Here is a 26579-nt window from a genome sequence, read left to right as displayed (position 1 = left end):
TTGTCCTTATCCTTAGTCTTAGATGAAATGTTAAACAACATAGGTTTGCGTTTGGCTCATAACGACTTATCCATTTCTTTCAATAGATATTCTTCGGAATGTCGATTTTTTTATGCTTGAATCATCGAACTTTCACTCCACAGCCGAGTCACTCGAGTGATTTCTTCATATGATGCGAAAGAAGTTTATGTTGCTCAAAATAGAACCTGAGGGAAAAGACGAAAAAAACATTTAAATTATTTCGCGTCATGAATGACCTATTCTTTACATACGCAGTTGAGTATAGTTTTCCGCAATCCTCGCACTTGAGAGAAGTTAATGAATGTGCCTTAAAGTGTCTTTTATATCCATCCGGGGACTTAAATTTCCGGTGGCATATTTCACACTCGTACACGTCGCTTTTTCCGTGAGAATTATACTGCAAAAATAGTAAGAATATTTTATTCTCAGCAGGAAAAAATACGTGTATTAATTACCTTATGATAACTATAGCTTCTGCGGTTTATGAATCCTTTACCACAAGTAGGACATGTTATGATTATGCGCTTCTCATGCCAAGTATTAATATGAGCTTTTAATTGAGATTTTTCCGCAAACATCTTCGGGCAGTGTGGGCAAAGTAATGTCTTTTCTGCTTCGTGTATCCGTTGTATATGAGTTCCTAGGTCCTTGCTCTGTACCCCACAATAAGGGCACAGCCCACCATAACACGCGTATATGTCCTTCGTAGTAACTTTTATGAAGCTGTACGGTATAGATTTGTTTGAAATTTTTCCCATCCATTCACTATAGAGCGATTTTATAGAATCGTCCGAGTCGCTGCCATCAGAAAATAATCTGTTCCTTTTCGACCAGTTCGTTGACGTGTCTTTATAACTCTGGGAGGATTCACGTTCCGTTGTCTGCTGCAATTTTTCACTGTCCATCGTGGAACAATTTGACCTTTCGTCATCTTCGGTTTCGGCTATCAACTTGTCGTTCGACGCTTTTTCCACAGCCTCACCGTCAAGTGAGGGCATGGAATAATCGGATTCATTGCCATCCAATGCTTCTGAATCTGTTTCCGCGTCGGCAATGGTTTGTTCAATTTCACTCTCTGCATCTACTTCATTAGTTGAATTATTCGTTTCAATTGATACAGGTTTCTCGCAATGTGAATCATCGGATTCTGAGTCGTCCAGTGTTATTACATCGTTTTCACTTGCACTTGCAGTCAAATCGGTAGATTTAAAAGCTTCTGGGCCACGTCCATCACGCTCTCCAAAAATACGTGCCATTATGGCATTGCGCCTTGCATTTGGTTTGCCCCAGCCAACGAGCCTTTTGAATATGGCATCATTTCGTAAACATATCAGACGAAAATTAACTGCATCGGTTATAGTTGTAGAACACTTGTTGCAAAGCACAAATCCTTCATCATGATCGGATAGCTGTAAAACAAGAAGAAAGGGTTACTTGTTTGCTTAGGAAATAATCGTATAGTAAACAACACACTTCAATGCCGGTGTAGTATAGCACATTTCTCACAGATAAAACGGAACCTGTTACTTGCGAGAATGATATCAAACTATTGTTGCATAAACAAAAGCGACAAATTTCGTCTAAAGCAAATGTATAATTGCCCATTATTTCAAAAAAAAATCATTAAAAGAATCGATAACCACTTCGGACGCAAGAATAAATCTTAAACTGAACGGAAAATGATCGACCAAACGCTAAACTATTCTGATTGTTTACGTCGCTCAACTTGTTTACAAACAAAATCCAAGCAACGACAAATGACTCAAGTGAAACTGCGTTTACACAACCAAGAAGTTTGACACGATTTTTAACATCGATATTTGTCTTACAAATAATTTTTGAAACTAATCGTATTGACTTTCTTGATTTATTGCAGCTCTAGGGTTTTAAATTGAATTGATAGAATTTACAGTAACTGAAAGCAAAAGAATTCTCCGGTCGGATAAATGTAAACAGAACAAGATGTGCTGCAGAAAGCTGTGACCAGTGATCAATAGAGCTTTGACAGTCGGCATACCTTGTTGGTAAACAAGTTAAGCGATCCAGTACAGCAGTATTCTTTAGCGATCGGATGTACAATCATAGTTGCTTCTCAAATAACATTTCTTAATGTGTATTTAGTTAAAACAAAGATTCACTAATGGCTGATAATTTCGGTGCTACTGGGAATATGTGCCGGTTTTGCTTGTGCCGAGATGGTCTAATATCATTCTCGGAAGCAACGAGTAGCGCTTTAACTTTCGAAGATGTACAATACTATACCGGCATTGAGGTAAGTGTTATTATTTCCCACTATATTGTTCGTTCGTCAAAGTTAGTAACAGTTTTTTTAATGCTTTACAGCTATCTGCAGATGAGGAATTTGTTCTGTGTAACGATTGCTGTGTATCAATAAACGAATCAGCGAATTACCGTCGAACATGTTTACGAAATGATACCATATTTGAACGGCTCGTTCGCTTGCGCAATAGGAGTGCATTGGCCAGTGCTACAATAACACGCGCCCCTGCAGAAGTTGCTAGTGTCCAAGGTGCTGAATTTACGGTTATAACTGTAGCCGAAAACCATGCAATATCACTGGACGACTCGGAATCCAATGATGTGTCTTCGCTATCTCAAGAAGTAAACCAGGATCCAATTAGCACTGCCAACGAAGTGCCGGAAACCGGAAATACCCACACCGACGAGGAATCGGATGTAATAGCATTGGATGAGTCCGATAATGACTCCGATTATTCGATGCCTTCCCTTTACGGGGAAGTAATGGGAGAAGTTTTGAAAAAGGAAAAAAGGACCAAAATTGAGAAAAGCAGCATCGAGATGGTGCTTTGCGTGCCACCGTCTAGTCAAGGAGATGGAAATGATTCCGATTGTTCATTACCATTGCTTTATGATGAACGCACGATTGCAGAACGGAATAAATCCCAACGCATGACCTTCCAGCAATTGGAAGAAAAGTACAAATGCCCTTATTGCGATTCTGACGAACAACCTTTAGGCGCCCACATAAGATGGGAGCACAGCAAATCCAGACGAAAGCTTCTTGTTTGTCTCTATTGTCCCAAGAAGTTTCGAACACCGAGAGATATCTATCGACATATAATAATGTGTCATGAAGAACCTTATGGTCGGCCAAATGATTCTACCGACGAACAATGAGGAAAAGGTTTCGCCAATAATGCTCCATATCACGTTCATATGGTATTGTTATTTTACAGTCTGTACAATTTAGAAAATTTAATAAATCTTATATACTGTTTAAGGTTAACGTTCACGGAAAGTATGAGTGCAAAACATGTCACAAGAAATTTAATCTTAATTCAAACGTCTTGCGTAGACGTTCGCGATTTTAGCTGGAAGGTACAAGTGGTCCACCAAAATATTCATGTTGTGAAATAAATGCTTCTACTTTATATAGCTTTAATACAACTAGCCCGACCCAGTCGTCTGGCGAGAAAATAGTACCATTCCGAGGTGACGACAATGAGCCGGTGAAGGATTATAACCGCTCTTTGCAGTTCCCCCGTGCGCGCCCACCGCTTCTCGTCCGAAGGTACGCACTTCATTTGCGAAAGGGGTTCACGCACATTAATGAGCATCCATCGGGGTGGGAGCGATTCCGAAGTCTATGCGATCTTATGCGAGGAGGTTCGTAGATCAAGTAGGGATTGACCCAGCTGTGAGGAAGTGTGGTGCAGATTGTACGACGAGATTATGGCACTCGCTGCGCTGCGCGGACCTCGTATTGTTATTGCGATCATATATTTCAGGATAGTTACTTCCACCGCGTGCAAAGTGGGAAACGGTCACCGTGGCTCCGATACGGCGATGGCCTCGGCAACGCGAATGGGTGGCAAGAGCGACAATCAATTTCCTGGCCCTGGCGTTTTGTGCGCGACTGTGACGCGGTGCCGGTGGCGTACTCTGAAATGTCCTAATAAGCCGCTCAGGGACATGTAAATAACACCTCCGGGGTTCACCATCAGCGTCCGAAGCGCTCAAAGAGGGAGGCAATGCGAGCGATTTATGCGTTGTCCCAGTGCACAGTGGTAGCAATTATTATAAGCATTACTTACTTATGTGGCGCAACAACCGCTGAGCGGTTTTGGCCTGACGAAGCTCCATCCGAAACCGCTCACCACGCTGGTCCAATTCCGTATCCCGGCTTTATTGGCGGATTCGTCTACGCCATCCCTCCACCTCAATTTAGGCCTACCACGTCTCCTCTGTCCTTGGGGACAGCCTAAAAGGACTTTACGGGCTGGGTCGCCCGGTGCCATTCTCATGTCATGACCAGCCCACCGGAGCCTGGCGAGCCTAATTATAAGCATTAGCCGTTGAAAAAACAATTTTGACTTTGAAGTGATCATTTTTTTAAATGTAATATTTGTCTCAAATTATATAACGAAGACATCTCCTCGAGATGTATCTCTGCTCGGTCATGTCTACCCTTTATGGGCTAATTAGACTTGTTATCCTTTGCATAGGTGGATAGTCAATCCTCACCAGTCTCGGATGGGATTCGAATGGACCCTAGCGCTAGTGGGCCATTTTTTTAACTATCGTAATAGGTAAGCTGTCGAGGATAATGAAGTATTTTTGCTAATCAATATTACTATCCATTCAACTCAATCTTAACGCTAAAATACAGCATACGCTTGTGCAAAGATGTGAAAAAAGACTGAAAGGCAAAATGAAGTAGTTTTGTGCTTAAGTTTTTTGGCCTCTAATAAGATGCCACAGAAAATACATGTTAGCATAAAGAGTACCCGAAATTATCTTAGAAGACACATTTTATAGTTGGAATACTTTAAGTGCGAGTGCCATGGTATTGAAGATAAAATGGGGCCCTGGTGTCGAAACATGATTTTAAAAACTAAAACCTGAAAAGATAAAACTTCTGAAAAATAAAATTGATATGCTGAATCACCTACGACGTAGGCATCATATTTGTAACAAATCTATAGATTCATTAAATCAATAAGACAATAGTTATTTAGCAAATAAGTACTTGCTCTCAAACAAATGCTAACCACTGTCTGTGTGTGGCGTGATTTACCAGGCGCGAGTACTGGCACGCCGCGCGAACCATAACGCTTTGCAGATAAGAGCTCAACCTACACCGAAAGCGGACCGTGGACTAAAAGTTGATCTCCATTACGATCTGCATTTACTGATCGCTTTGCGACGGACTGTTTTTGGAGAGTTGGCCGGCGTGGCTGCGGAAAAGGGAATATTCATACCGAACGAATATGGCAATATGCGTACGGCGGCGGGTTCGGGTGGGTTTTACGCTCCATCACGGGCAAGTTTTAACAGCTTTCGCACCTAAAAGTCCTCAAGAAGGTTCCGCAAAGTTGAGGGTTTTTAATGGAAAGTGAGGAGACACACACACAGACACACACAACAATCCCGGGGGTTTTAAGGATTATGACTAGTACGCTCGGGGGACCACAATTGATCTGTACTGTGTTCCAAACCGATCGGATTGGTGGTTTCCTGAGGGGAGAACCTGGGAAGGTATTAAAATGAACTATCACCCATTCCCAATTCCTCCTCTTCACCACCCCCTCTTCCCAGATAGTCGTCGATTAACAAATAATGAACATCAATAACAATGGTTCTGGAAGGACTCTAGAAGTCGGACACTTTGGCCGACGAAACGAGTTCGCGCTTCAAGAAAAAGGAGGTGAAGTCATTTCTTCCGACTTGGACTCCCGGTTGTTGCGCACGGATAAAGCGCACAACCGCAAGCAACCGTGTCGAGGGTCAACGGGGGGGAAAATACAACACACGCCCTCAGACCCGGGCATGTGCATGTGCGTGTGTGGTAAATAAAAGTTTAATTTATGCCTTCATTCTTCGTTTTCGCTCGGGACCATCCTTTCCGCTGCAGGACTACGAAGAACGATGCGTTCGTTAGAAAGCCAACCCATTGGTGGATCAGGGAACCCAGAATGGTTCCGGTTGTCACGTGGCGTTCGGGCGTACCGTGGCCGCAACAAGTGAGCACTGAATTTATGACGGGATTGGCGGTAGTGTAAAATGCGTTTTGATTATGATTTGAATGGGTGCTAAATTTAAATTTCTGTTTTTACGGCCTGTCGTTAGTTAGTGTTTAATTCAATTACCCCCAAGGTGCGACGTCATCGGGCGTCGGCGGGCGTCGCCGGCAAGGGTCAGAACTTTTTTCATCGGCATCGAACCCGTAGCTCCCTGTTAGGCGGTTATTCTTTCCCTCATGCCGGAGTTGGGTGTTGAAGTTTTCATAAAACACGAGCCATGAGTTAAGACCCGCTCGTCCCTAGTGGGTTTGTCACTAGCGAATGCCGTTTGCTAAGGCTCTGGTGTGGTGTGTTGTGACCCGGGTGGGGAAGAAAACAGGAAGAAGAGTAAGACGCGGGAAAGTACCAGTACGGGACCCTCCACGGTGTCTGCTTAATCGGGTGAATGATGGGGAAATTTGTATTTATTAACTTAGACACACCGACCCCCGTTGGGGAAGGGCGGCGGACAGGCGGCCTAACTGAGGTCATGGCGGAACACACTCATCTAGTATTTACGGCGAAACGGTGGTGATCAGTTTTCGAAAAGTCCAAACAACCCGCCGTCCGTCGGGCGAGTGTTGTCGTTGTCCTTCGGAAACGGAACGGAGTACGGAGCGCACATGAATCATGTCCGCCGTGCAGCTGAGGCTTGGGAAGCTTGTTGAAAGGGTGACTAGTTTCATGACGGCCTGGTCAGGTCGTCCGGGACGATCCCTGTGGAAGGTGTATTGCCCGGACGGACGGAGAATATCTTACTTTATGAGTTTGGCCTCGCGGGCATGGGGAATGACGTGCCCGGTCTGGAATGGTGCGGGCGATAAATCCGATCGGTTCGTGACGGTTTATGGAGTCAGATTAGTGTTTTAGTGATATGCCAGTATGATCCCCTTTCGATTGATCGTAAACGGTGCGGGTGTAGCGCGATCTTTCACCGTCCAATTGTTTAAGCGATAGGACTATATAAAAGTTCAATAAATAAGAAAAAAGATCTGCAACGGTGTACATCTGAAATATGACGAGTGAATTTCTATTTGCTAGCAATCGTGATCCCTCTTCAAGAATATGCTAGGCAATTTTATCTCCTAGATTTTACGCTGCAAATAGTAATCATGCTATAGAGCTTTCTTGCCATGAACTCATAAATGATTGTCATAAAAGTCCTAAGATTTCAATTACAAGTCGAAAACAATTTCTTTTTTAAGTTTAAGTTCGAATGTTTAATTATGTGTCCTTTAAAGCTACTTTAACATGTTGATTGTACAACTGACAAATCATATTACTAATGCATAAATGAGTATAAATTGGCTTAAATATGGAAGGTTCGAAACCAATCACAAACCATGCGATTACTAGTTAAATAATCGAAGAACAACTGTGACTATTTTATAATAGTAAATAATAAACTATCGATAAATTAAAATTAAAATTGAATTTAATTTAAATTGAATAATTGATTAATTAAACTCTCTGATATAAGTTGAATGAAGTTTTAAAAAATATCCAGTCTTGATGATTTCTCTGAATTATACTCCGAAATGTGTTTTAAAACTAGATTCTCTATAGTTTCGCTATAATAACTGAAACTCGTAATTTATTTTAAAATGAACGCTAGGGCGTCTTGTACTTAGTGCATAATTTTTTTCTGATAAACACTTCGTATGATTTAGTGTTTAACTCCTTAGAATGTGGTAAAACATGTAATTTGTGCTCCTTAACACAATTGATAGTTGTTTTAAGAGGTTTCAATGATTATGTAACTCATTAGTTGATTTGCATAGTATAAATAATTAGACGCCTACCGATTTGACTACAGCTCATTATTCTTCCTATATTTGGCTAGTTTTTCACTACGGGTCTTTAGCAGCATTGTATGTCTTTTGCAACACCTCGTTAGGTGCCGGCAAAATCTGCGGTTTTATGAGATCCTATCGGTTTCTCGATCCAACTTTCGAAATCCTGACATTGGATCCAATCAAACCTTCTCGATGAACAACGAAAAAAAAACGGTGGCTCCAGGGAACGACCATGCAACGATTCCATCCCTTCCCCATTCGGCCCACATTCTGGCGCGGGGAATAAGGCACACTCCTTCTGAATTTCGGACAATTTCCTTCACCATCATCCGTTTACCGTCACGTAACAATCGGCACAAAGTTGGAAGGCAAAGCGGGGCGCGGGGCAAAAAAAAAGGTCAACACGGAGATGGATGGCACGCTGGGGTGTTGCATGGCGAGATGAGATAATTTACCACCCCACCCCAGCTACCCCACCGTCGGGAAGGAGCGATCGGGTTGGAAATAGAAACCTCTCCCTGATGTTGTGTTGTGAAAAAAAAGGGAAACCATTGTCATTCGTCAACGTCAACGGGCAGAGGAAACCGTTTTGAGGAGTAAGATTTTAGACGCGCTTCCCAGCCCGAGCTCTATTCAAACCCCGTGCGAAAAGGGATTTTACTTTCGCCCGCGCGTTGCAACATTGCAGAGGAAGACGTGTTTGCTAAAACGGGTCGGGAAGAGTTGATGATCTGCGATCGTGGGTTGCAAACGGTCGGTTTCGCAATCGGAAATGAAAGGCAACCGAGTTGGAATGATCGCTCCTTTCCATTGGGGTAAGTTTTAATAATCCATTGGGTTTGACGATCGTGTGACCTCCGTCGAGGGCTGTCGGGGCGACATTTCGACGAGCGCTAAGCGAACAGCGAAGGATCTATTTCGTTGGGTTAAATACTGGTAGTAAACGGTGCGCGGCAGAGAAAAGGTCGTTTTCCCCAGCCATCGCCTGTCATAAAGTTCGCCCCGGTCATCGGTCATCGGGGTGGATCATTTCTTTCAAATACTAAACCAGCTCGGCATTAGCGAACGGGAACCGCCGTTTTCCCTTTTCCTTCGCCATCAGCTCGCGCATCAAAACACTTACCCGTAAACCCATCGTGCGCCCAATAGGTTCGTGATCGTACTTTCGCTTTCGTTCAGCTTCCAGCCCATCGGGAGGGCGGATGATAAGTGAAAACCCTGGACCCGATCCCCCGGCCTCCTTCCCTTCAATTCAACGACTCATCCACGCGGACATGCGATGATCGACATTATAGCCATCGTCGTCGTAGTCGTCGTTGCCATCGTAAGCTTCCCTTGCTTGCGCTCGGTTTGCGCGATGATCCTTCGTCGCTGCCGTGCGCTTCCGCTCTTTGGCCTGTCATCATATTTCACGGCATGAATGGTCAGCGGTGTTTGGGTCAGCGGTGGAAGTAACGGAGCCGGCTCCATAGCAGAAGGCCCGCTCGGAATGGGGGTGCTCGGTGCTCTGGGTCAGCATGCGATGAAAGCTAAAGACGATGATGACAGGCGGCATAGCCTCGGTTGTTGACGATAACACACACAACCGGGGAAGGCATAAAAGGAGAGAAACAGCGGATCCGAGCAAAGATATTCAGTGAAAGTGATGACACAGTTGATAAGTATGTAGGATGGATTAGCGCAAATGTTTATAAGTGCGAATCATTGTTATTTCAATCCATTTGTAAAGATGTAAAGTAAAATCACTTAACTCAACATGAGTTGAATTATAATGATTACGTATATAAAAGCATGCGGTGCCAATCTAGTAAATGAAACTAAAATATTCGTGTGACATCTCTGTGTCATAATTATCATTAGTAGAAATTATATTTTGGGTTTCGTACCCTACGAAAGAAAAAGAAAAGACTTGCCAACAATATAAAGAAGTGTCTAATAATAAATGTTTGATAAAGGAACCAATTTCTTGTTAGAACTAAAGCAGGGTCTAGAAACACTCTAAACTAACTGAATAATCTTTTAAACGAAGCGATAGGAATAAGATAAATATCTTGGACATGAGATTGAATTATTGCAAAATAGAATAATTTAGTGCTGTGCTTCATGAATCTCTTAACGAAATTTATTCATATGAATCTTTCACCTAAGATTCACTTGAGATGATTTTTTCAAAATTCGTCTCTTCAAATGTTTATGAATATTTCGAACGAATCTTAATGAATCTTTATGAATCTTTCATGGATGTTTCAAGAATCTTGATGGTTCTTTCATTGCTCTGGATTATGCGACCAAAATAAAAAGGGTTCCTTGTACCCATTTTTGCGCAAAACTCTTCATCACCTTATGTTTTTTGGGATTCATGAATCTCTCATTCAAAGATTCACGAATCTTTAAAACAAAAAGAGCCATTCAGATTCATTACTCTGAATCAGAATTACTCAACTCTAGAAAAATTACAAAAACTCGTTTCAACAGGATTGGTCAGCAATATTGTGTTGTTGTTAGACTCGTAAAAATATGATAAAAAATTAAATTCCGTATGCAACTCAATTGTTCTTTGATAAGAAAGTAACGTTAAATGAAAGACACTAAACTTTCTTCAATCAACATCGCAAACAAAGAAGTTGTTTATTTTTCGCAACTCCATCTCCTTAGTGGATCATCTGCGGCTCACTTTCGTACCGGGAAGAAAAAGTGAAAGTAGCTGGCGGATCATCCGGGACCAACCGAGCCAGGAATGATTGACAGCACCGAGAACTCCGCTTCGGACACGATCGCGTGATGGCGGTACTTTACAGGAAGAAGGAAAAAAGGTTGGCCAACTTTGCAACCGGCAAACTCGCCGAGGCACATGACATTTACGTGCATCCCTCGAGCGGCACCTTGTTTAAACTGCCGGTCCTCCTTGCTGGGATGACCGGGAAGGTGACCTCCGCCCGAGGTGGGTGCGCAAAAGCGGGAAAAACAATCTTCCCGGTTTATGATCCATATCCAATAGTTTTCCGGACCGGCACCCCGGACCCTGACTCCGGAGGGTGGTATGTTAATGGTGGCCCGGTTTGCTCGCGCCGCTTTGCTACCTGCTGCTGGAAGCTACCACCTAATAACGTAAATCTACATACGTACGTACGAACGTGCGCCTCTCCACCGGGGCCGAAGAAGTTTGGACCGTGCTGCCCCCGCGGCCCGCGGTCGTAAATCAAATCTTTTAAATGTTATTATCGTAAATTAGACTTAAATGTGGCGGCCACATGCTCCGAGGACGACGACGACGACGCCGACGATGGAGCTGCATTCCGGGTCAGCCGCGGCTTATCAGCAGGTTTTCATTCTCGATCCTGGCCGCGACTGGTTTCGGTGCGGTTCGGAAGCTCCTAGTTTACGACCCCGTGCGCGCCCCTCGCCCACGTCCCCGCGGGTTGCGGGACGAATCGGTCGGTGGAATATATTTTAAACACAAGAAGCCTTCTGTCTTTGGCCGGACTCCCCGCTGGCTTTTCGGGCGTACGTGACCGGGACGGGGGGAGCGGGTGGAATTCCAAAGACATAGCGGCACACACAAAAAAAGGATGAGAAAAGGTAGCGACCCACACGCGGGCAAACAACGTGGCTTTTGCGGTGAAAATTGTTTGCCAAAGGTTTGCCAAATCTTTTCCGTGAGATCTCCAGCGCTCGCGGTGGCTTTGTGGCCACGCCGGCAACCCGGGTTGCACATGAAGCGGGGAGAAGACATGGGACGGGACTGGACACTTCAAAGCGGGCTTCCGAAAACTCCACTCAAACGTGCCACGCTCCACAATGTGTGTGTGTGCGTTCAAGGGTTCCATATTGGTTTGCGGTGGGCGGACGGCGGAAAATGCGCATGGTGTTCAGTGGGGACGGCGTGGTATGGGGCGTTTTTGGGGCGGGGTGGTTGGCGCACCGGTTGAAATATGATGTTCGAAAATGCGCTGACCTACAACAGCGTTTCGGAATTAATTTCCACGCCCGGTAATGTCCGGCGAGGGCACAGTTCCATCCGTGGTCCGGCCGTTTTGCTTTTTTGCTTTTCGCGCATCCCGACCCGGCGGAGGGGTGGAAGGCTTCGCGGTGGGATGTGGGAAGCTGCGCGCGTGAGTTGATTTCTAAGAGAGGGCGTTCGTTTGATTTATGGCCCAGGCAGCTCATTTTCGGCTCCTCATTACGCTGCCGGTGGACGTTTTCGTCGTCGTCGTCGTCGTCGTCGTGGTCGGTTGGACATAATTTGCGGACGCGCAGTTCACAGTCCTTTCCTTTTTGTGTGTGGTTTCTTCTACCGTTTTTAGTTCTGGAAGTTAGCGACGCATATCTTGCAATATGATATATGATTTGTTTTGGGAAATGTGAGATATTTAAAACGACAAAAGTGATACATTTACAGAAGTTTTAGGAGAAAAGTTTACTAAATTTATTAGAGTTACTTTCTCCTTATAAAATCTTTATAATGTTAAGAGCTTTTCATAGAAGATTTCTTTACGGTCTGTTGAATTTAAAATAATCAAAGCTCATAAAGCTTTTCACACCAAGGAATCAACAATTTTGACGCGTTCAATTCTACAGTCTTCGTTCAACAATGCTTGTGGTTGTTTCTGGTTTATGTTTTAATGTTTGTATTGTAGACAAAATATTTGCATTAGTATCATAATTAAAATTTTATTGGATTCTCATGGAATTTGACGAAACAAACAGTTAAAAAGTCAGAAGTTCTAGTGTTTCCATTACTACATAAGGTTTCGTTTTGTTTCTATTCATAGAACCAAACATTGACTTCTCTTAAATGTGATGTTTAAGTTTTATATTTAAGATTCATCATATAAGACTAAACATATAATTAAAACATAATAGTAATGCTAATCATTTCCAGTTTATTGTCGTGTGGAGATCAATAGGATCAATCGATTTTAAATGATCTTGCTATGAACAATGTATTATTCAAAGTTATCAGATGAACCAAAAATTTGTCGAAGTGTGTCAAACTGAAACATTGCCTCTCCATCTTGATGTACCTGTTCCTTTGCTGGCTAATTTAACCCATAACAATTACCAAAATCGACCTAGTTTACATTTGATTTACAAGATCATTTCACACATTCGCAGCGATACGGATCGCCTCGAGTCGATTCGGGAGATAAAAATCACGATTGCAAATCGCTGATTAGCCTTAACGAGATGGCAAAACAAATAAATAGTTCCGAAATCGGATGGATTTAGATTAACGCAATCTGAAGCACTCAAACGTTAATCTCCAAGCGATATGTGATCGCGATTTTGATGACGATTTGATTTTCGTATTTTTTTTGGCTCTCCAGTTCTCGCCGTATGGTGGTTTAGTCGTACGGAGGACGTTATAAAATAGTCAACTTCCTTGATTTTAGATTCAAAATGTGTGTGTGTGTATGTGTCAAAGAGAGAATGAATGGAGGGAAGATCGAGACGGAGCTCCACAAAACCTGCCTGCCCCAAAATCTGGAGTCGCTCGAGTCGATGATACGCTTTGCTGTCAAGCGTTTCATTGTAATCAGTTGATTTAATGGGCGACTTGTTGTTGATCGAGCTTAGCTACGGTTTGGTGAGGAAGGTTCCTACGGAAGGGTCCTTCCAGTTGGCCCCAGGTAGAGGGGAGGGGGGAGGGGCGCATTGGCAGGAATGTAAGGGTAAGCGGATCCCAGAGAGGCGAGAGACTTTTTGTAGAACCGGTACAAATCCTACGCCAGAAACAGATTGATTGCCATCAAAAATACGACACATCAAGATTTGTGTTTCGATTCTCTCCGGCCGTCTTCCCTATGGACCCTGTTCCTTCCTGTTCCCTTTCCTCTAGCCAAACCACCGCTTGGTCCATCGGCTTGGACCGATCGGTAGACCAGTGTCATTGGTGTGTTTTCGATACCGGAGCTAAATTCTCGATCGACTGGTTCGAGCGGATCGCCCAGTTATGCTTTATCTGCCATGTTGTTGTTTTATTTTATTATTTTGCTTCTTTCTCCTGCCCTTCCGCTTCCCCCTCCTTTCTCCACTTACTTCCCAGCTCGAACTGTCCATCTTCCGAAATTCATTCCGGATCGTGTGACGGGAGTCCGAGGGCCCCGAGTGTCGGCAAAACTACAAACGCTCGCGAACGTTTCTATCGTTTTGTATTAGACTTGTTCACAGATTTAATCTGCTCTGTTCTGTGTGTCCGTGTGTGTGTGTGGTTTTTTATTTTTTATGTTTCTATTTGATAGATTTGTATGTAAGATTTGACGCATGTTCGATCGATTAAGAGGGATCTTGAGAGAAACAATGTGCTTCGACGAGTTCCAGGTGCTCACACTGCATTTCGAATCGAAAAATAAAGTAAACCTTCTTCAGGATTTGTGTCGATTGCCGGCGTTCTTTTTGCTTGCCTTTTGCATGCGATCGTTTGTTGATCTAAAAGTGTGTTGCTGGGTTTTAGAAGAAGCTCAATCACAGTTACTTTGATCAGTGTTTTGGCAGTCATTTTTCAATTCCATCCACAAGACAACTCATCGTGTCAACCGTGTTCATGATGCAGATGTCCGGCGCAAGATTGACCGCTTCTTCCCGCCGCCTTAACCCCCTTCGTTCCGTACGACTGAACGCCCAACGTCGTAGCCCGTAATTATGGCCTATCGATCGAAATCGATCGCCGCGCGGTCGGAAGAAGATTATCTGCCCGACCGGTTTCATAATTTACAGCCCCCATAACAACATCCCGAAACTGTCCGCCAACTGTCCATCACTTCGTGTCGCCCGGGAGGAGGGAAGGTGGGTGGGAAACACCTGCGGCCGGCGAACGGCGACAGTAGTTGAACCGGACTGGAGGCACCTCACTGAAAGGTTGTGTTTTTGAATCCGTTGTCCGTCTTTGCGCCTTTGAAGATCGATGGCCATGCAGCGTCGTTGGCGCAGGGAACCTTGGCAGGGTTGCGGGTGTAAAGCGTCGATGTGTCGGACCGAAAAAGCAACCCCTTAACCATCCCAACCCCACTATCACCACCATTCGATCATTGCCGGCAGCAATCCGCCATCGACGGGTGGAGCTATAGCGCAGTTTTCTCTCCTCCAATATATTACGATATCCGATATCCGTGAGGGATTCCTTCATCCTTCACCGAGCCGCTCCGTGGTTGATTGCAGCCCTCTTGCAGCTACCGGCCACGAAAGAAGACGGCAGAAACGCTTCCCCGGGACTCGGTCGGGGGCACGCATTCTTTAATCTGCGGACAATTTTTGCGCAAGTAGCCAACTCCACCCGATAAGAGCCACCGTAGCGCTAATGTACCGGGCCATTGTAAAGGACAAATTGCACTGCGAGGCAAAAATGTAAAATAGGGGGTCGCCCCCTGTTGTTGGACGATGGGCAGAGCGTTTTATTTTTGCGCTTGATGGATCGATACTGGCCCACGGACGGATCCGTTTCGTCAGCTTCCCCGGGAGCAGGTTCTTACCGTACGTCGATGCGAGATGTACGCGGCCGTTGCCACAACATTTCCCCCCGGGGCTATGGTTGGGGTATTTTTCCGGTACAACAAGTTTTTCCGTTTTCGTTCGTGTTTCATTTTTTATTTTTTGAAATGGTGTGCGGTGTGGAAAAATTATAAAGTTCCTTATATCGCGCGTTCGCGATCAGCACGTTCTTAGTGGCAACGTGGGGCTCCGGGGGGGATGGGGACGGTTGGCGGTTAAGGGAACTGGCTCAACTGTGCGGGGCTGAGAACCCCGTATGAAGGAGGAATTTTTGATAAACTAAATAATAACGTTTAACATTTTGAATGTTCGCTTTCGGCAATCGTCAAAACATTTTTGACATTACTTCGCCCCTGCGCTGGGACGCTTTTTCTTTCCCCCCCTTCCCGTAGCCCAAGGGTAAGACGTTATTATTTTCTGTTTTCGAAAAAATGATTTCCGTTCATAAATTTATTACCCAAAGCTCGGTTGCCGGTTCGGCATTGCGTAGCGTTGTGTGTTTTATCTATCCTGCTGGAAGGTTATTGATCTGCGCTTGATTGACGGGTTTGGAAAAACATTAAAATAAAAAGGGGGCACATGTTTTCCGAACGATGCAAAACCCAGGACATGTGATCTGCATACAAAAGAAAAAAAAATTATGAAGCTAAAACATAATACCACCGCAAGAAAATCGACCCAGATAAGCATCGGCACCTGTCAGTCTTTTTCAGTGAAATGTAACACAAAATTGCCCATATTGTGCCGTGATCGAATTTCCTTAATCGTTTTATGTGTTGCATACATACTCCCTTTGAAAAAGTAACGATGGCAATGTATGGTTTTGGTACATAAGCTCGAAAGGGTTGGAAAAAATGCTTGAGGGTTGGATGGAGAATAATTCTTTCATATACGAACGAACCTAAAATAATTATATCGGATATTTTCCTTCAAAATTCCAATGGTTTTGAGTGATTTTTAATGCATATCTTTTCTGCTTGGTAAATGCATCTCAATTTCAGACTTTCCGTAAAGCTATAAGTAAAAATAGACTTGTTCGACAAGTGACATCGATGAGTTGACAGATGTTTTTCAGTTTTGAGTTTCTTCTGTTTCGAAAAACCCGGTGATGAGTTACGAGTAAAAAATCGTGTACAATTTCACTTTAAAAAAATGCACGCACGTAACTTCATTTCCTTCATTTCAAAGTCCATAAATGCAGAGAGATCCTTCACGTTACGCGAGCGTACCACATTTCGAAAGCGCTCACATCCGTCTCCCACTCAATCCCGTTCGGCTTAACGGGTTCGCGATCGGGTTCTGCCGCGCCGACTTACGTACTTTGGCACACGTAAAAGGGCACCAAAAAGTCCAACGTCAGCCGGTCCAGCCGGCCGCTGACTGACGCTGACGTGAGGGCGGCGGCTGAGCGTACGCCGTGCGGTCGAAAAATCGTCCGAAATCGTCGTCGCACTGGGTGATTTATCGATGCAATTTATAAATGGACACATGTGCAAGGGAACGCACCACCCCCGGGAACCCCTTCTGGCTTAAGCCTCCCAGCAAACCCCGATAACCGCCCGAAACGATCGGACCGGACCGAAGCACTCGTTTTCCTTTTTGTATCGCCGAGACAAACGACATTCAAAAGAAACGAATCGTTGTCAAAGCCGAAAGGTTGTCGACGACATTGCTGCGTGGAGGGAGGGGGTAGCAGGACGATGTGCCCTTCCGATCTCACCCTATGGCAGGAGTTGAAGGCATCGAGGGCGGTCTGGGCACGTTAAGTACCGGGTGATTATATAATATTCACAAACACAAGCCGGATTTATTTATCCCCGTACGCACGCGGGATGGAAAATGTGGGAGAAAAGCTATTTATCTTGTTACTGTTTCAAGTTTTTTTGTTGTATTTTTTTCTTCGCCTGTTGTCCCTTCTGTTTTTGACTTTCCGCACTCAGGACGTTGTTCAATTTTGGGTACCCCATTCTGGAACCCTTCGTGCCATACGTTCGTCGCTTTCGCCAACGTTGAAGTCTTTCGTTTCGCCAAGGCAACGGAAAGCTTCCCATACGCACCGGCCATTTCGCGCAATCTGGTGGCAGATGGTTGGACGAAGCTTGAGTGTATGTGTGCGTGTGTGTGTGTGTGTGTGTGTGTGTGTGTGTGTGTATTGTCGTGGTGTGGTCCCGTACATCCAACGGGGCGCGCGCTCGCCGGTGGTACGATCGAATCGATGTGACAGATAAATTCGATCGCCGGGTGGCAAAGTGACAAACCGGCGCGTAATCGTTTTATCAAGATTTTACGCTCCGAACCGGGCACTCCCGGGGCCGCACCAAAACCGGGAAGATGGCTTTCGGACTCGCTCAAAACCGCTACCGCGCCCCAGCCCACCCCGCATCCGCCCCAGAGAGGGCGACGCGTTTCGGTGATAAAGTGATTCCCATTTAGGAGCGGTTCTCGATCATATCGTAATCAGATTTGTGCGTCCGGAACGTCCACGATGTCGACGGGCAAACCGAGTCTGCAACCTGCCGTAACGCGTCGTTTTTTTTGTCTTCTTTTTTCTCCTCCTCCCATTTTGTTAAGCTGGGAAAATATTTGTCTCCCAACCGAGCCCGCCGTGCGTCGTCCTCAACTCATGTGGATGCTTTTTTTTTAGAGGTTGTCGGAATGAACGAATGGAATGTCATGAGCAGGATCTGCCGGATTTCGGATGGTATGTTTTAGTGCTTACAGCATTCGGGCTTCGGAGCTGGGGAACCCGTCCCTACCACCCATTTCCCCCCACCCTACTCACTTGTCTGAATGAATTAAAATTAATTCCTTTATAATTGTTGCAATGGATCTTTGTATGGTTTTATTTTGATCACAATCGGCAATCCCGATAGGATGGGACGGGGTGCTTGAGTGTCGGACGGGTGGACAAAACAGTCAACAAATCTTTCGCCTCGTACCGGCCGGAGTATACATTTATCTTCATGTTCGTATCGGCGCGATCGGCGCTAGGGTTTTTGTTTTTGTGTTTTACGCCTCCTTCCGATGTCCAGCTCGGTGTGGGAAGGCATCGATCAGTCTTAGCGGCCAATACCGAAACAACCGGGTTGATTGTTTAATTTGATTTATACTGTTCGATCAACATCTTTACCGGGAGGATGGTTGGTTTTTTTTTCATTTGAAAACATACAAAAAACAATTCCCTTCACTTGCTTTACACAACAACGCAAACACAGGGGGAATAATGCAAAAAAAAAACCCCGTACACTCTGTTCTGCAACATAATTCTGATGTAATACACTTCCCGCACCGTCGGCCGATACCGAGTCAATCAAATGGTACAACTTGCTCGCTTGCCACCTGCCCGCCTCGAGCATGCCACTCCTGGGGACCCCGAACCGGGGCCCTTCCATTTGTTCCTATTTGTTCGCGCGCTACTTTTGTGTTGGTGGCGACGACATTCGCGGCTCGATGGATGATGGATGATCGACAGGGCCCTGGGCCGGCCGACGGCAGCGTTTTTCTCTTTATGGCAACAGCATTTTCCATCGTTCCGCGCTAAACGGCTCGCGCGCGCGCGCGCGAACGCTCTCGGAAAACCGAGCGGTATCGAGCATCCTGCGAAACCGTTTATTGTCACTTCGCAACCCATTTAAGATATTTCACAGAATCACACACGGCACAACCGGACCGGAGGGTGTGGTTGCTGGGAAACGGATAGCGGGGATGAGGGTGGAGGAAGGGGTTGAACAAAAAAAAAACCAGCAGTAATGACACCAGTGTTAGGCTGTATCAGATGGAAAGAAATTGACATCGGGAGAAAAACTCCTCACCTATTTTCCACATTTCCGCTGCGGATCCCTTGAAGGTTCCGGTTTGAGGGAGGGGTTTGCGGTGAGGTTTCTTAGCAGCGCATCAGATCACAGTACGCCCGAGAATGCCGACGCGATCGCAAATGGAAGTAGGAAAAATCCACTCGCCAACAGGTTGCGGAACCGGGACCGGGAAATGTAGGAAATTTCATTAGAAGTAATTACACCGATGTCTACGGCTCTCATCCAGGCCATCCCGTGTCTAAAGAGGACGATGGAAAAAATAAACTATACATGTGTGTGTGCCTGTGTGTGTGTGTGCCAATGCTGGTAATCAGTTTCCTGTGGCTGCTTCTCACACTTGTTGATTACGCTTAACAATCTCTTCTGACGGGCGCACGCTAGGTTGGGTGGGATTTTCCGATCCTTTCCTTCCGTTGCGGACCGGGCTTCGCACTTTTATGGAAGCTTCAGTTCACTTTTCTGTTCCGCACAATTGTCCATTGTGTTGCTCAACGGCCCGAGACCTCTTTGGAAGGGCCTTGTAGAGAGAGGTTTTCTATCGTTTTGCTTTGCTAAAACGAGCGTAAATGCAGAACCATTGACACACACACACATCTGGCGTTCATTATCGGCAACATTCTGCCAGGAAGGGTTCCGACAAAATCACCAACCGAGAGTACGCGACAATTTATAAACGTGCGACAATTCGCTGCCTATCCGCATCGTCGCCGGTTCGTCGCTTCGCAATCGTTGAAATCTTTTCGCGATGCTGCTCGCGACCGGTGGACAGCTGGACGGCCCCAGGTGCGGTTCCCCCATCCATCTGGATACGGACGTTTCCGTTCCGTTCGTCTTGGCCGTCGACGTCGTCGTTAAATGAAATATAGATATGTGCTTTAATTATAAAATATTTTCCTAGACCCGCGTGTTGGCAAGGGTTGATTAAAACCTGTTGCCATGTGGCCACGACCACACGGCGGCTGACTGGCGAAGGGCCTGCCGCATAGATCGGCCAGTGGGATCGCAATATTTTCAGGCATTTACGCACTAAGAATCACGAGTAATCTTACCGTTCGGTTGTGTGGCTTGTGTGTGACTGTGTTTGTCATTGGGAACTCGCGTAGAACCACCCAGCATTGAAGCGCGGCCGCCGGGAAATGGCTGTGAAAATATGTCTTTAATTATTTCTTTGACCGCGATTCCTGGAACACTTCGCTTCCCCCTTTCGGGGCCTGATATTTCCTGTTTTCCCGCTTCCTCTCGAGACGAGAATGAAAAATTACTCCTGGCAAAAGGGCAACTCCAAATTGGCAACCGGGGGGGGGGGGGCCGGCCGGTTGGAAAATGGACAAACTATTCCACCTGCCCTAGTAGGGCGCAAGGGCCCCCGGTACGGAAGCACCGAACGGGTCCGCACCGTGGCATACATACTGATGAGCTGGATCACCGATTGTGTTAAATATTTATGAGAGCAGATTATGACAGAATGTTAATTCCTGCCGGGTGACAATGTAACAATCACCTCTCATTGTTGAGATTGTTTAACTTACCGGTTTCAACTGCAGCCACACGTCGTCGACTGAATGATAATGTTTTCCATAAGCTACTACACGCACACCTCGCAGCTTCAACGCGACAGTTGCCCAACTATTTTCAACATGTCGAATCAACGCTGCATATTCTCACATTCACGCCCTAATTAAATCACCCGACTTGAGACTCACTGAGGCAAGGTGTCGAGTTTAGGAAGTTGGTTGCGAACCAACGACGCCGCCATAAAGATCGCCGAAGAATGGAAGGCCGTCCACAAGTGGACATTCGCCTAGAAAGCCCGCTGAATAACATCGCACCTGACATACGCACTTCAGCTACGTTCCGCGAGGCGATGCATGGCTTGCTAGTTATGGTACGGCCCTGCGACGACGGCACGGGGTGAAAAAGTGCTATAATTTCAACACTTTCCCGATCGGTACGATCTTTGCGCAAGGGCGCGCTGGGCCAAGCCTGCATTATTTATAAGAACTCGGGCCGCCAATGCCAATTCCCTTTTTTGCAGCCCAAGAGACGGGCGAGGCAAACGGAAAATAAGTGAGAAGTTGGAAATGAGATCAAATAGCTTATGTTTTATGGTGAAGAATGCAATTCAACAATTTCTGTTGCGCATAGTTTCCCTATTTTAATTTGCTGTTCAATGCTTATCGAGAGTTTCCATCTTCCTTACACTGTTTCGAAATGAAAACTCTTGGAAACAACGCGAACTTTAATCCTCTAAGAATTTAGCAACGAACGGGAATGATTTCCTAAGATTTGATGATTTGTTTGTTTACGGCTCACCTCCTCACTCTTGATGATCTTTATGAAGACCTACGTGTCAAAGACATCAGCGCGGGGGGGAAAAGAAAACAAATCAGCAGGAAAACATATATCAAACGTTCGCACCGCGCAACTCCACTCGATGGTTCGGTAAAACGGCAAAGTTTGGCAGATTTCGACGCCAGGGTAGTTACGATGTGAGACACGTTGCTGGTTTCCTGCCATCCGGCGGCATTCAGCCTGTGGGGCGTGAGGAGGGGGAGATCGGAAACTTGAGGGATTAGTGTTGTTTTTTTTGTGCAGGGAGCGAATCGACCCCGGGGCCTATCGACCGGCGGATCGGACCGATCGATCGCTTGTTTGCATAATCAGCTCATAAATTATGATCGTGTCATTACAAATTGCAACTATTCCGCCAAGGGAACGGGAACGAGGACAGGGGGGGGAGGGGGGCAGTTGGGTTGGGGGCGTTTCGCGCGGGCAGGCAAATGCCAAAATGGTGGAAAAAGTCGTGACGAGGCGCGGGACTGATCCGTGGCGTTCCGCATGTTGCCGCTCGGTTCGGAGAGAAAAATCAAAACCATGCCGCGAGCCCGCAACAAACGTCGACGACGACGACGACGACGACGGATAGCATCGATTATGATTATGCCGCCGCGAATTTTTTGATCGTGAAGTAACTCGTTTTCAAATTTTCGACCCGCTCGAGCCCGTCTCGGGCGCGCATTAGGCTGCCAGGGTCCGCGCGCCGACGAATTCCCGACCAGATTGGTTGGCGTTTTGGTTTTCCTTTTCCCGCGGCTCGGGTGGAACAGATCGGGCCCGTGGATGAACGAATGATCTTTCGGTGCTTTCGTTCGGGCGGAAACTCGCTTTCGATGGCCGGCCGTAGACTGGAGAAACCGAGATTTGAGGTTAGGTCGGATCGCGGGAATGCTGTTGGCAAAATACTAGGATTTATTTTTCGTAGCGCACACAGATCCGGTGTTTGTTTTAGGGATGAGATGCAGTGGGGCAGATAATGACGCTAGATGGTGGATATGATTTGAACGTTGGCACATGGATTTTGGAGGATTGGAAGGAGCATTTCCTCGCTTGCCAAATTGCTTCATCAGCGCAGCGGGGATGGGCAGAAGGTTGAAGACGGCGTCTTTGAAGGCGGTTCGCGAGGAATTCAAGTGTTTTGCTTGGTCCATAAACTACATTGTAACTGAGGAGGAATTCGGAAACATGTGTTTTTTTTCAAACGTTATCATACGAAAAGATTCTTTGAAGTTCGTTTTAATCTTAACAACTGGCCTTTGCTTTCTTTCTTCAAATAAAGTGGTTTATCAATTTGGTTTGATTGTGCTTCAGCCAGAAGTATCAGAGTTTAGTGTTTAAGAAATGGCTTATTTTCATTCCATTTGGTTATTTGTTTGTTTATTGTAGTTTTAACGAATAATTAGTTCGATTGAAATCAACAAAAAAGAAGCTTTGTTTCTCATATACATTTTACAAATAACATAAATCTAACAAATTCATTTCTGTCTATAGAACATTTCTGATTTTATGCTTCAATAGTTCTAAGCAATTTTACGATAATCAAAATGATAAAAAACATGTTTAATTCTAAATTTTAGAATATAATTTGTTTGATTTAAAAAGTAAATTGAACGAATCAGTTGAAATGGGTGAAACAGTATACATAGACAAACAGTTGCTTTATTTTGGAAGCAAACATTAGTTTTAGCCAATTTATCATATTTTCTTCTTTTTTATTACTTTTTTCACACAGTAAATAATATTTATTGATACTCAATTCATAGTTTTAATCAAACTAAAGAAGGTACACACAATTGAACATAAAAGGTCACATCCAGCGCCACGCAATCATATTATTTTATTCCAGGAATGAAGTAGCTGAAGAGTTGTCTTGTTTACACATTTTAGTGTAAAATTGTTTATTCTTCATGTTTTCCTTAGTTCAACAATATCGCAAAAGAGACACGAGCATCGAAAGGCTAATTTGTAAGCTGATCTTGTATCGTGCACTGCAACAAAGTCGCTGACAAGGTTACCGAATTCCAAGCCGAATTCTCCACCGAACGCGACATGTAACAAGTGCTTCTTAATTCCCGTCAGCTGAACACAATTGTGATTCTCCCGTGCGCCAACCTGCTCCGGCTGAAGCGGAGAAAAACGCACTTCTCGTTGGCCAAACAGCAGCACCGAAGGGCCCCCTTGGATTTCCGGCGCAGAAATGTGATAACAATTTTGAAGAATCAATTATTTGACCTCGACATTGCGCGAGTCTGAGTCGGCCGCCATCCCGCCGGCCGGGTCTGAACCATTCCGGGGCCGGCCGCAGTAATGCGGTTTTATCGTGGAACAATTGTACACCCATGTCAACATCAACATTCCAATGACCTGCGAGTCCGTCCGGAGTGGTACCGCCCGTTCGCCCGTTACCCTGCCCTTCGGTCTGCGGACGGACGTTTTTGGTCTTTGGTCAGGCTTCTAGATATAGACCTCAGGCTGCATGCTTTCATGCTTTCGGAGATAAGGCGAACATACGGTGGAGTGTAAAAAATATCAAAGAAACGCATACACACACCAAGTGAAACACAAAAAAGCTTACCTAAACCCCAAATCGGACGTCCGTCTGTGTCGTTTCGCTCACTCTCCCGACTCGAAGAGATCGAGGGCCGATCCGTTCGAAGGTCCAACGAGGTCCGAAGGCATGCGAGTGCGTGGCCCGCAGAAACCGCGGGACAGGAAGGAATGTTCACTACCGGTAAGTGGACAGCAAATGGAATCGGCTGGCCGTGCAGAAAAACCAAAACCCAAAACGAAAAAATATGCTGCCATTGGCCGTCAGTGAACGGTTTAAATGACAAGGCTTTAGCGCAACGTGGGGAAGAAACGGTCCCGGTGACCGCTTCGGACAGGCCTAAACCACGAGCGAGGGTAGTTATCGCGGCGCGGCATTACGGCCCATTGCAGATAAGAAGCCGTTGGGTGCGCGTGTTGGATTGGATTTTTCTTAAAAGTCTCGGCACGGTTTGCGCAGATAGCGAAACTGCGAACGAGTCGGCATTCGGCGGCTGGAGTGGTGCGCATGATTGGGTGTAAGGAACAAGTAAAATATTTTGTTTCAGTTTTGATAAGCCACTTCTGAAATGCACTGGTGCAACATGCGTCCGATAAGACTCTCGGAGAGTGCGGTTGTTGTTTATTCCTTTTCGTAATCGCACGATTATGCGAGTGATTTTGCTAGTGTGTAAATTTTATCAGCCATAACTTATTTCAGAAGGATAATGATATGGAGAAAATTTACAAATGGGAAGTAAAACTCAAAGAAAACAAGGGTAAAATATTAGTAGCTTCTTATACAACTAAAGATGGTCAACAGTTGCCTATTAGAAAGAAAACATTTAAGTAGTTTTAGAATAAATTCTCCGCTCCATTTATTCTAATTTTGTTGTTCTTTTTTGACTCTAAGTTTTACCAAATCTGCAAGTTGTTTATCAACTTTTCCAACTACTTCGTAAGATATTTCTAGTGTTTACCAAATGTTTCCATGGATTTAGAACTAAATTGTATAAATGAAGCAATTAAAAGTCTGATATAGATCAGATTTTGTGCCACAGAATTCTTCATTTTGTACCAAATATTTCTCATTTTTTCACTTTGCGTCACCCAACGATTGCACAATTCTGGTGTAGCATACTTTTTTTACCTTTTCCCTTATTACAGTAGAGAAGAGAAGTCCTTTTTATAAACTGAGGAAAAGAGGATTACACGTTTATATATATTTAGTTTACGAACATTCTGATTTTTGGTATTGAATCAGATAATAAACACTTCTACAGAAAGAATAATAAACATCTTCAACAGAAAGAAGATGGAATAAGGTAAACTGTTAATAAAAACTATTGAAGCAATTTCCAACAATAAAAAAAACGATTCATTGGCTATGAAAACCCATCGATTCATAATTTCCATTCGCCAAAAGCATGAGTCATGACCCTTGGAATGAATCATTTTCTGCGAATTGGAAAAGAACTTTCCCAATCAAGTCATCGGTCACATAGTTGCAATCAAAGGTTAAATTGCATCTCAGGCTTCCAACGAAACTTCAAACGTTTCAAGACATTCATTTGTCAAACAGACGTTCAAGGAGAAAAAAGGCAGCCCTTGCCGAACAATTGCGCAAGGGTCGCTGCTCGAATGACTCACGAAGCCTCCGAATATCTTCAGAACGCCGTTAATGTCGGAGGTGGTAACGCGTCGAAAATGACACTCGGGCCAACGTAAAAAAAAGATCGAGTGACACGAAACACTTTTGTTTGGTTCTTTTTTCCATTTTTTCATTTACTGAAATGTCCTCTTTTGCTAACCTCCCCCGTTCTTCCCGCCTTGTAAGGTCTCTCCTGTGTTACGTCACGCGGCGTTCCGTCCGACCATCAGTCAGTCGGACGCCAGAACCAGAAGGCGAAAACATAAATAACGGCCATTATTTAGTCGCTGTCATAATGTGCCGTACCTGACCGGGGCTTCGTGTCGCCATCGCGCAAAAATAACGTTTGACCAGCTGGCGACCAGGGGATGCCTGTTTTTTTGCGTCTGAGTTTATTCACTCTTGTCGTCTGCAAACATAAACTGGGGGATGCGCTGTGGAGATCTGTGTGATCCCAAGTGATCTGATGTTTGAACTACCTTCCCCTTTTGTGCAGTCTGTAACCCTTTCCGCCTTCGCCTAAGATCGAGGTGGGTAGATTTGATGTTCTTTTGCTGCAACATTGTGTGTTGCCCAACATTTTTACTCTGCCCCAGCTTGAGGACCGATTGCTCCAGATGGTTCCGGGCTCAATGCAGCTGTGTTCGGGGCGCCAGCTTTGGGTGGCTTAGGCAAAGCTAACACTCAAAGTTAGCGCTGTCTATCACCATCGAGCCAGTTGGCTGACCATTCGATGGCAATGTCCCACGACGGCTCGAGCAGACAGCGGTCCGCAATGGCCAGGACTACGCAACGCTTCGCGGCGCAATTGTGCAAATTTCCTTCCCGAAAAGCCACCTCCGCCAGCCCATTAGCGTACCATTGTGCCACGACGTTCGGAGGTGTCTCGGAAAGCTCGGAC

General features: G+C 45.2%; 2 protein-coding genes across 2 annotated transcripts; one reads left to right on the top strand and one right to left on the bottom strand.

Moving 5' to 3' along the window:
• Positions 1-148: 148 nt before the first annotated feature.
• Positions 149-1277, bottom strand: LOC131293060 (zinc finger protein 337-like). The gene is made up of 3 exons (XM_058321140.1): positions 477-1277; positions 273-418; positions 149-206 (listed from the first exon to the last, which is right to left on the bottom strand). The coding sequence occupies exons 1-3, from the start codon at positions 1275-1277 to the stop codon at positions 149-151; spliced, it is 1005 nt and encodes a 334-aa protein (XP_058177123.1).
• An 819-nt stretch (positions 1278-2096) lies between these two features.
• Positions 2097-3200, top strand: LOC131281737 (uncharacterized). The gene is made up of 2 exons (XM_058311084.1): positions 2097-2293; positions 2365-3200. Exons 1-2 carry the CDS (start codon positions 2162-2164, stop codon positions 3178-3180), a joined length of 948 nt encoding a protein of 315 aa, XP_058167067.1. The 5' UTR covers positions 2097-2161; the 3' UTR covers positions 3181-3200.
• Positions 3201-26579: the final 23379 nt, after the last annotated feature.

Source organism: Anopheles ziemanni, chromosome 2, assembly GCF_943734765.1.
Source record: "Anopheles ziemanni chromosome 2, idAnoZiCoDA_A2_x.2, whole genome shotgun sequence".
Classification (NCBI taxonomy): domain Eukaryota; kingdom Metazoa; phylum Arthropoda; class Insecta; order Diptera; family Culicidae; genus Anopheles; species Anopheles ziemanni.
This window is presented reverse-complemented; position numbering and strand designations above follow the sequence as displayed.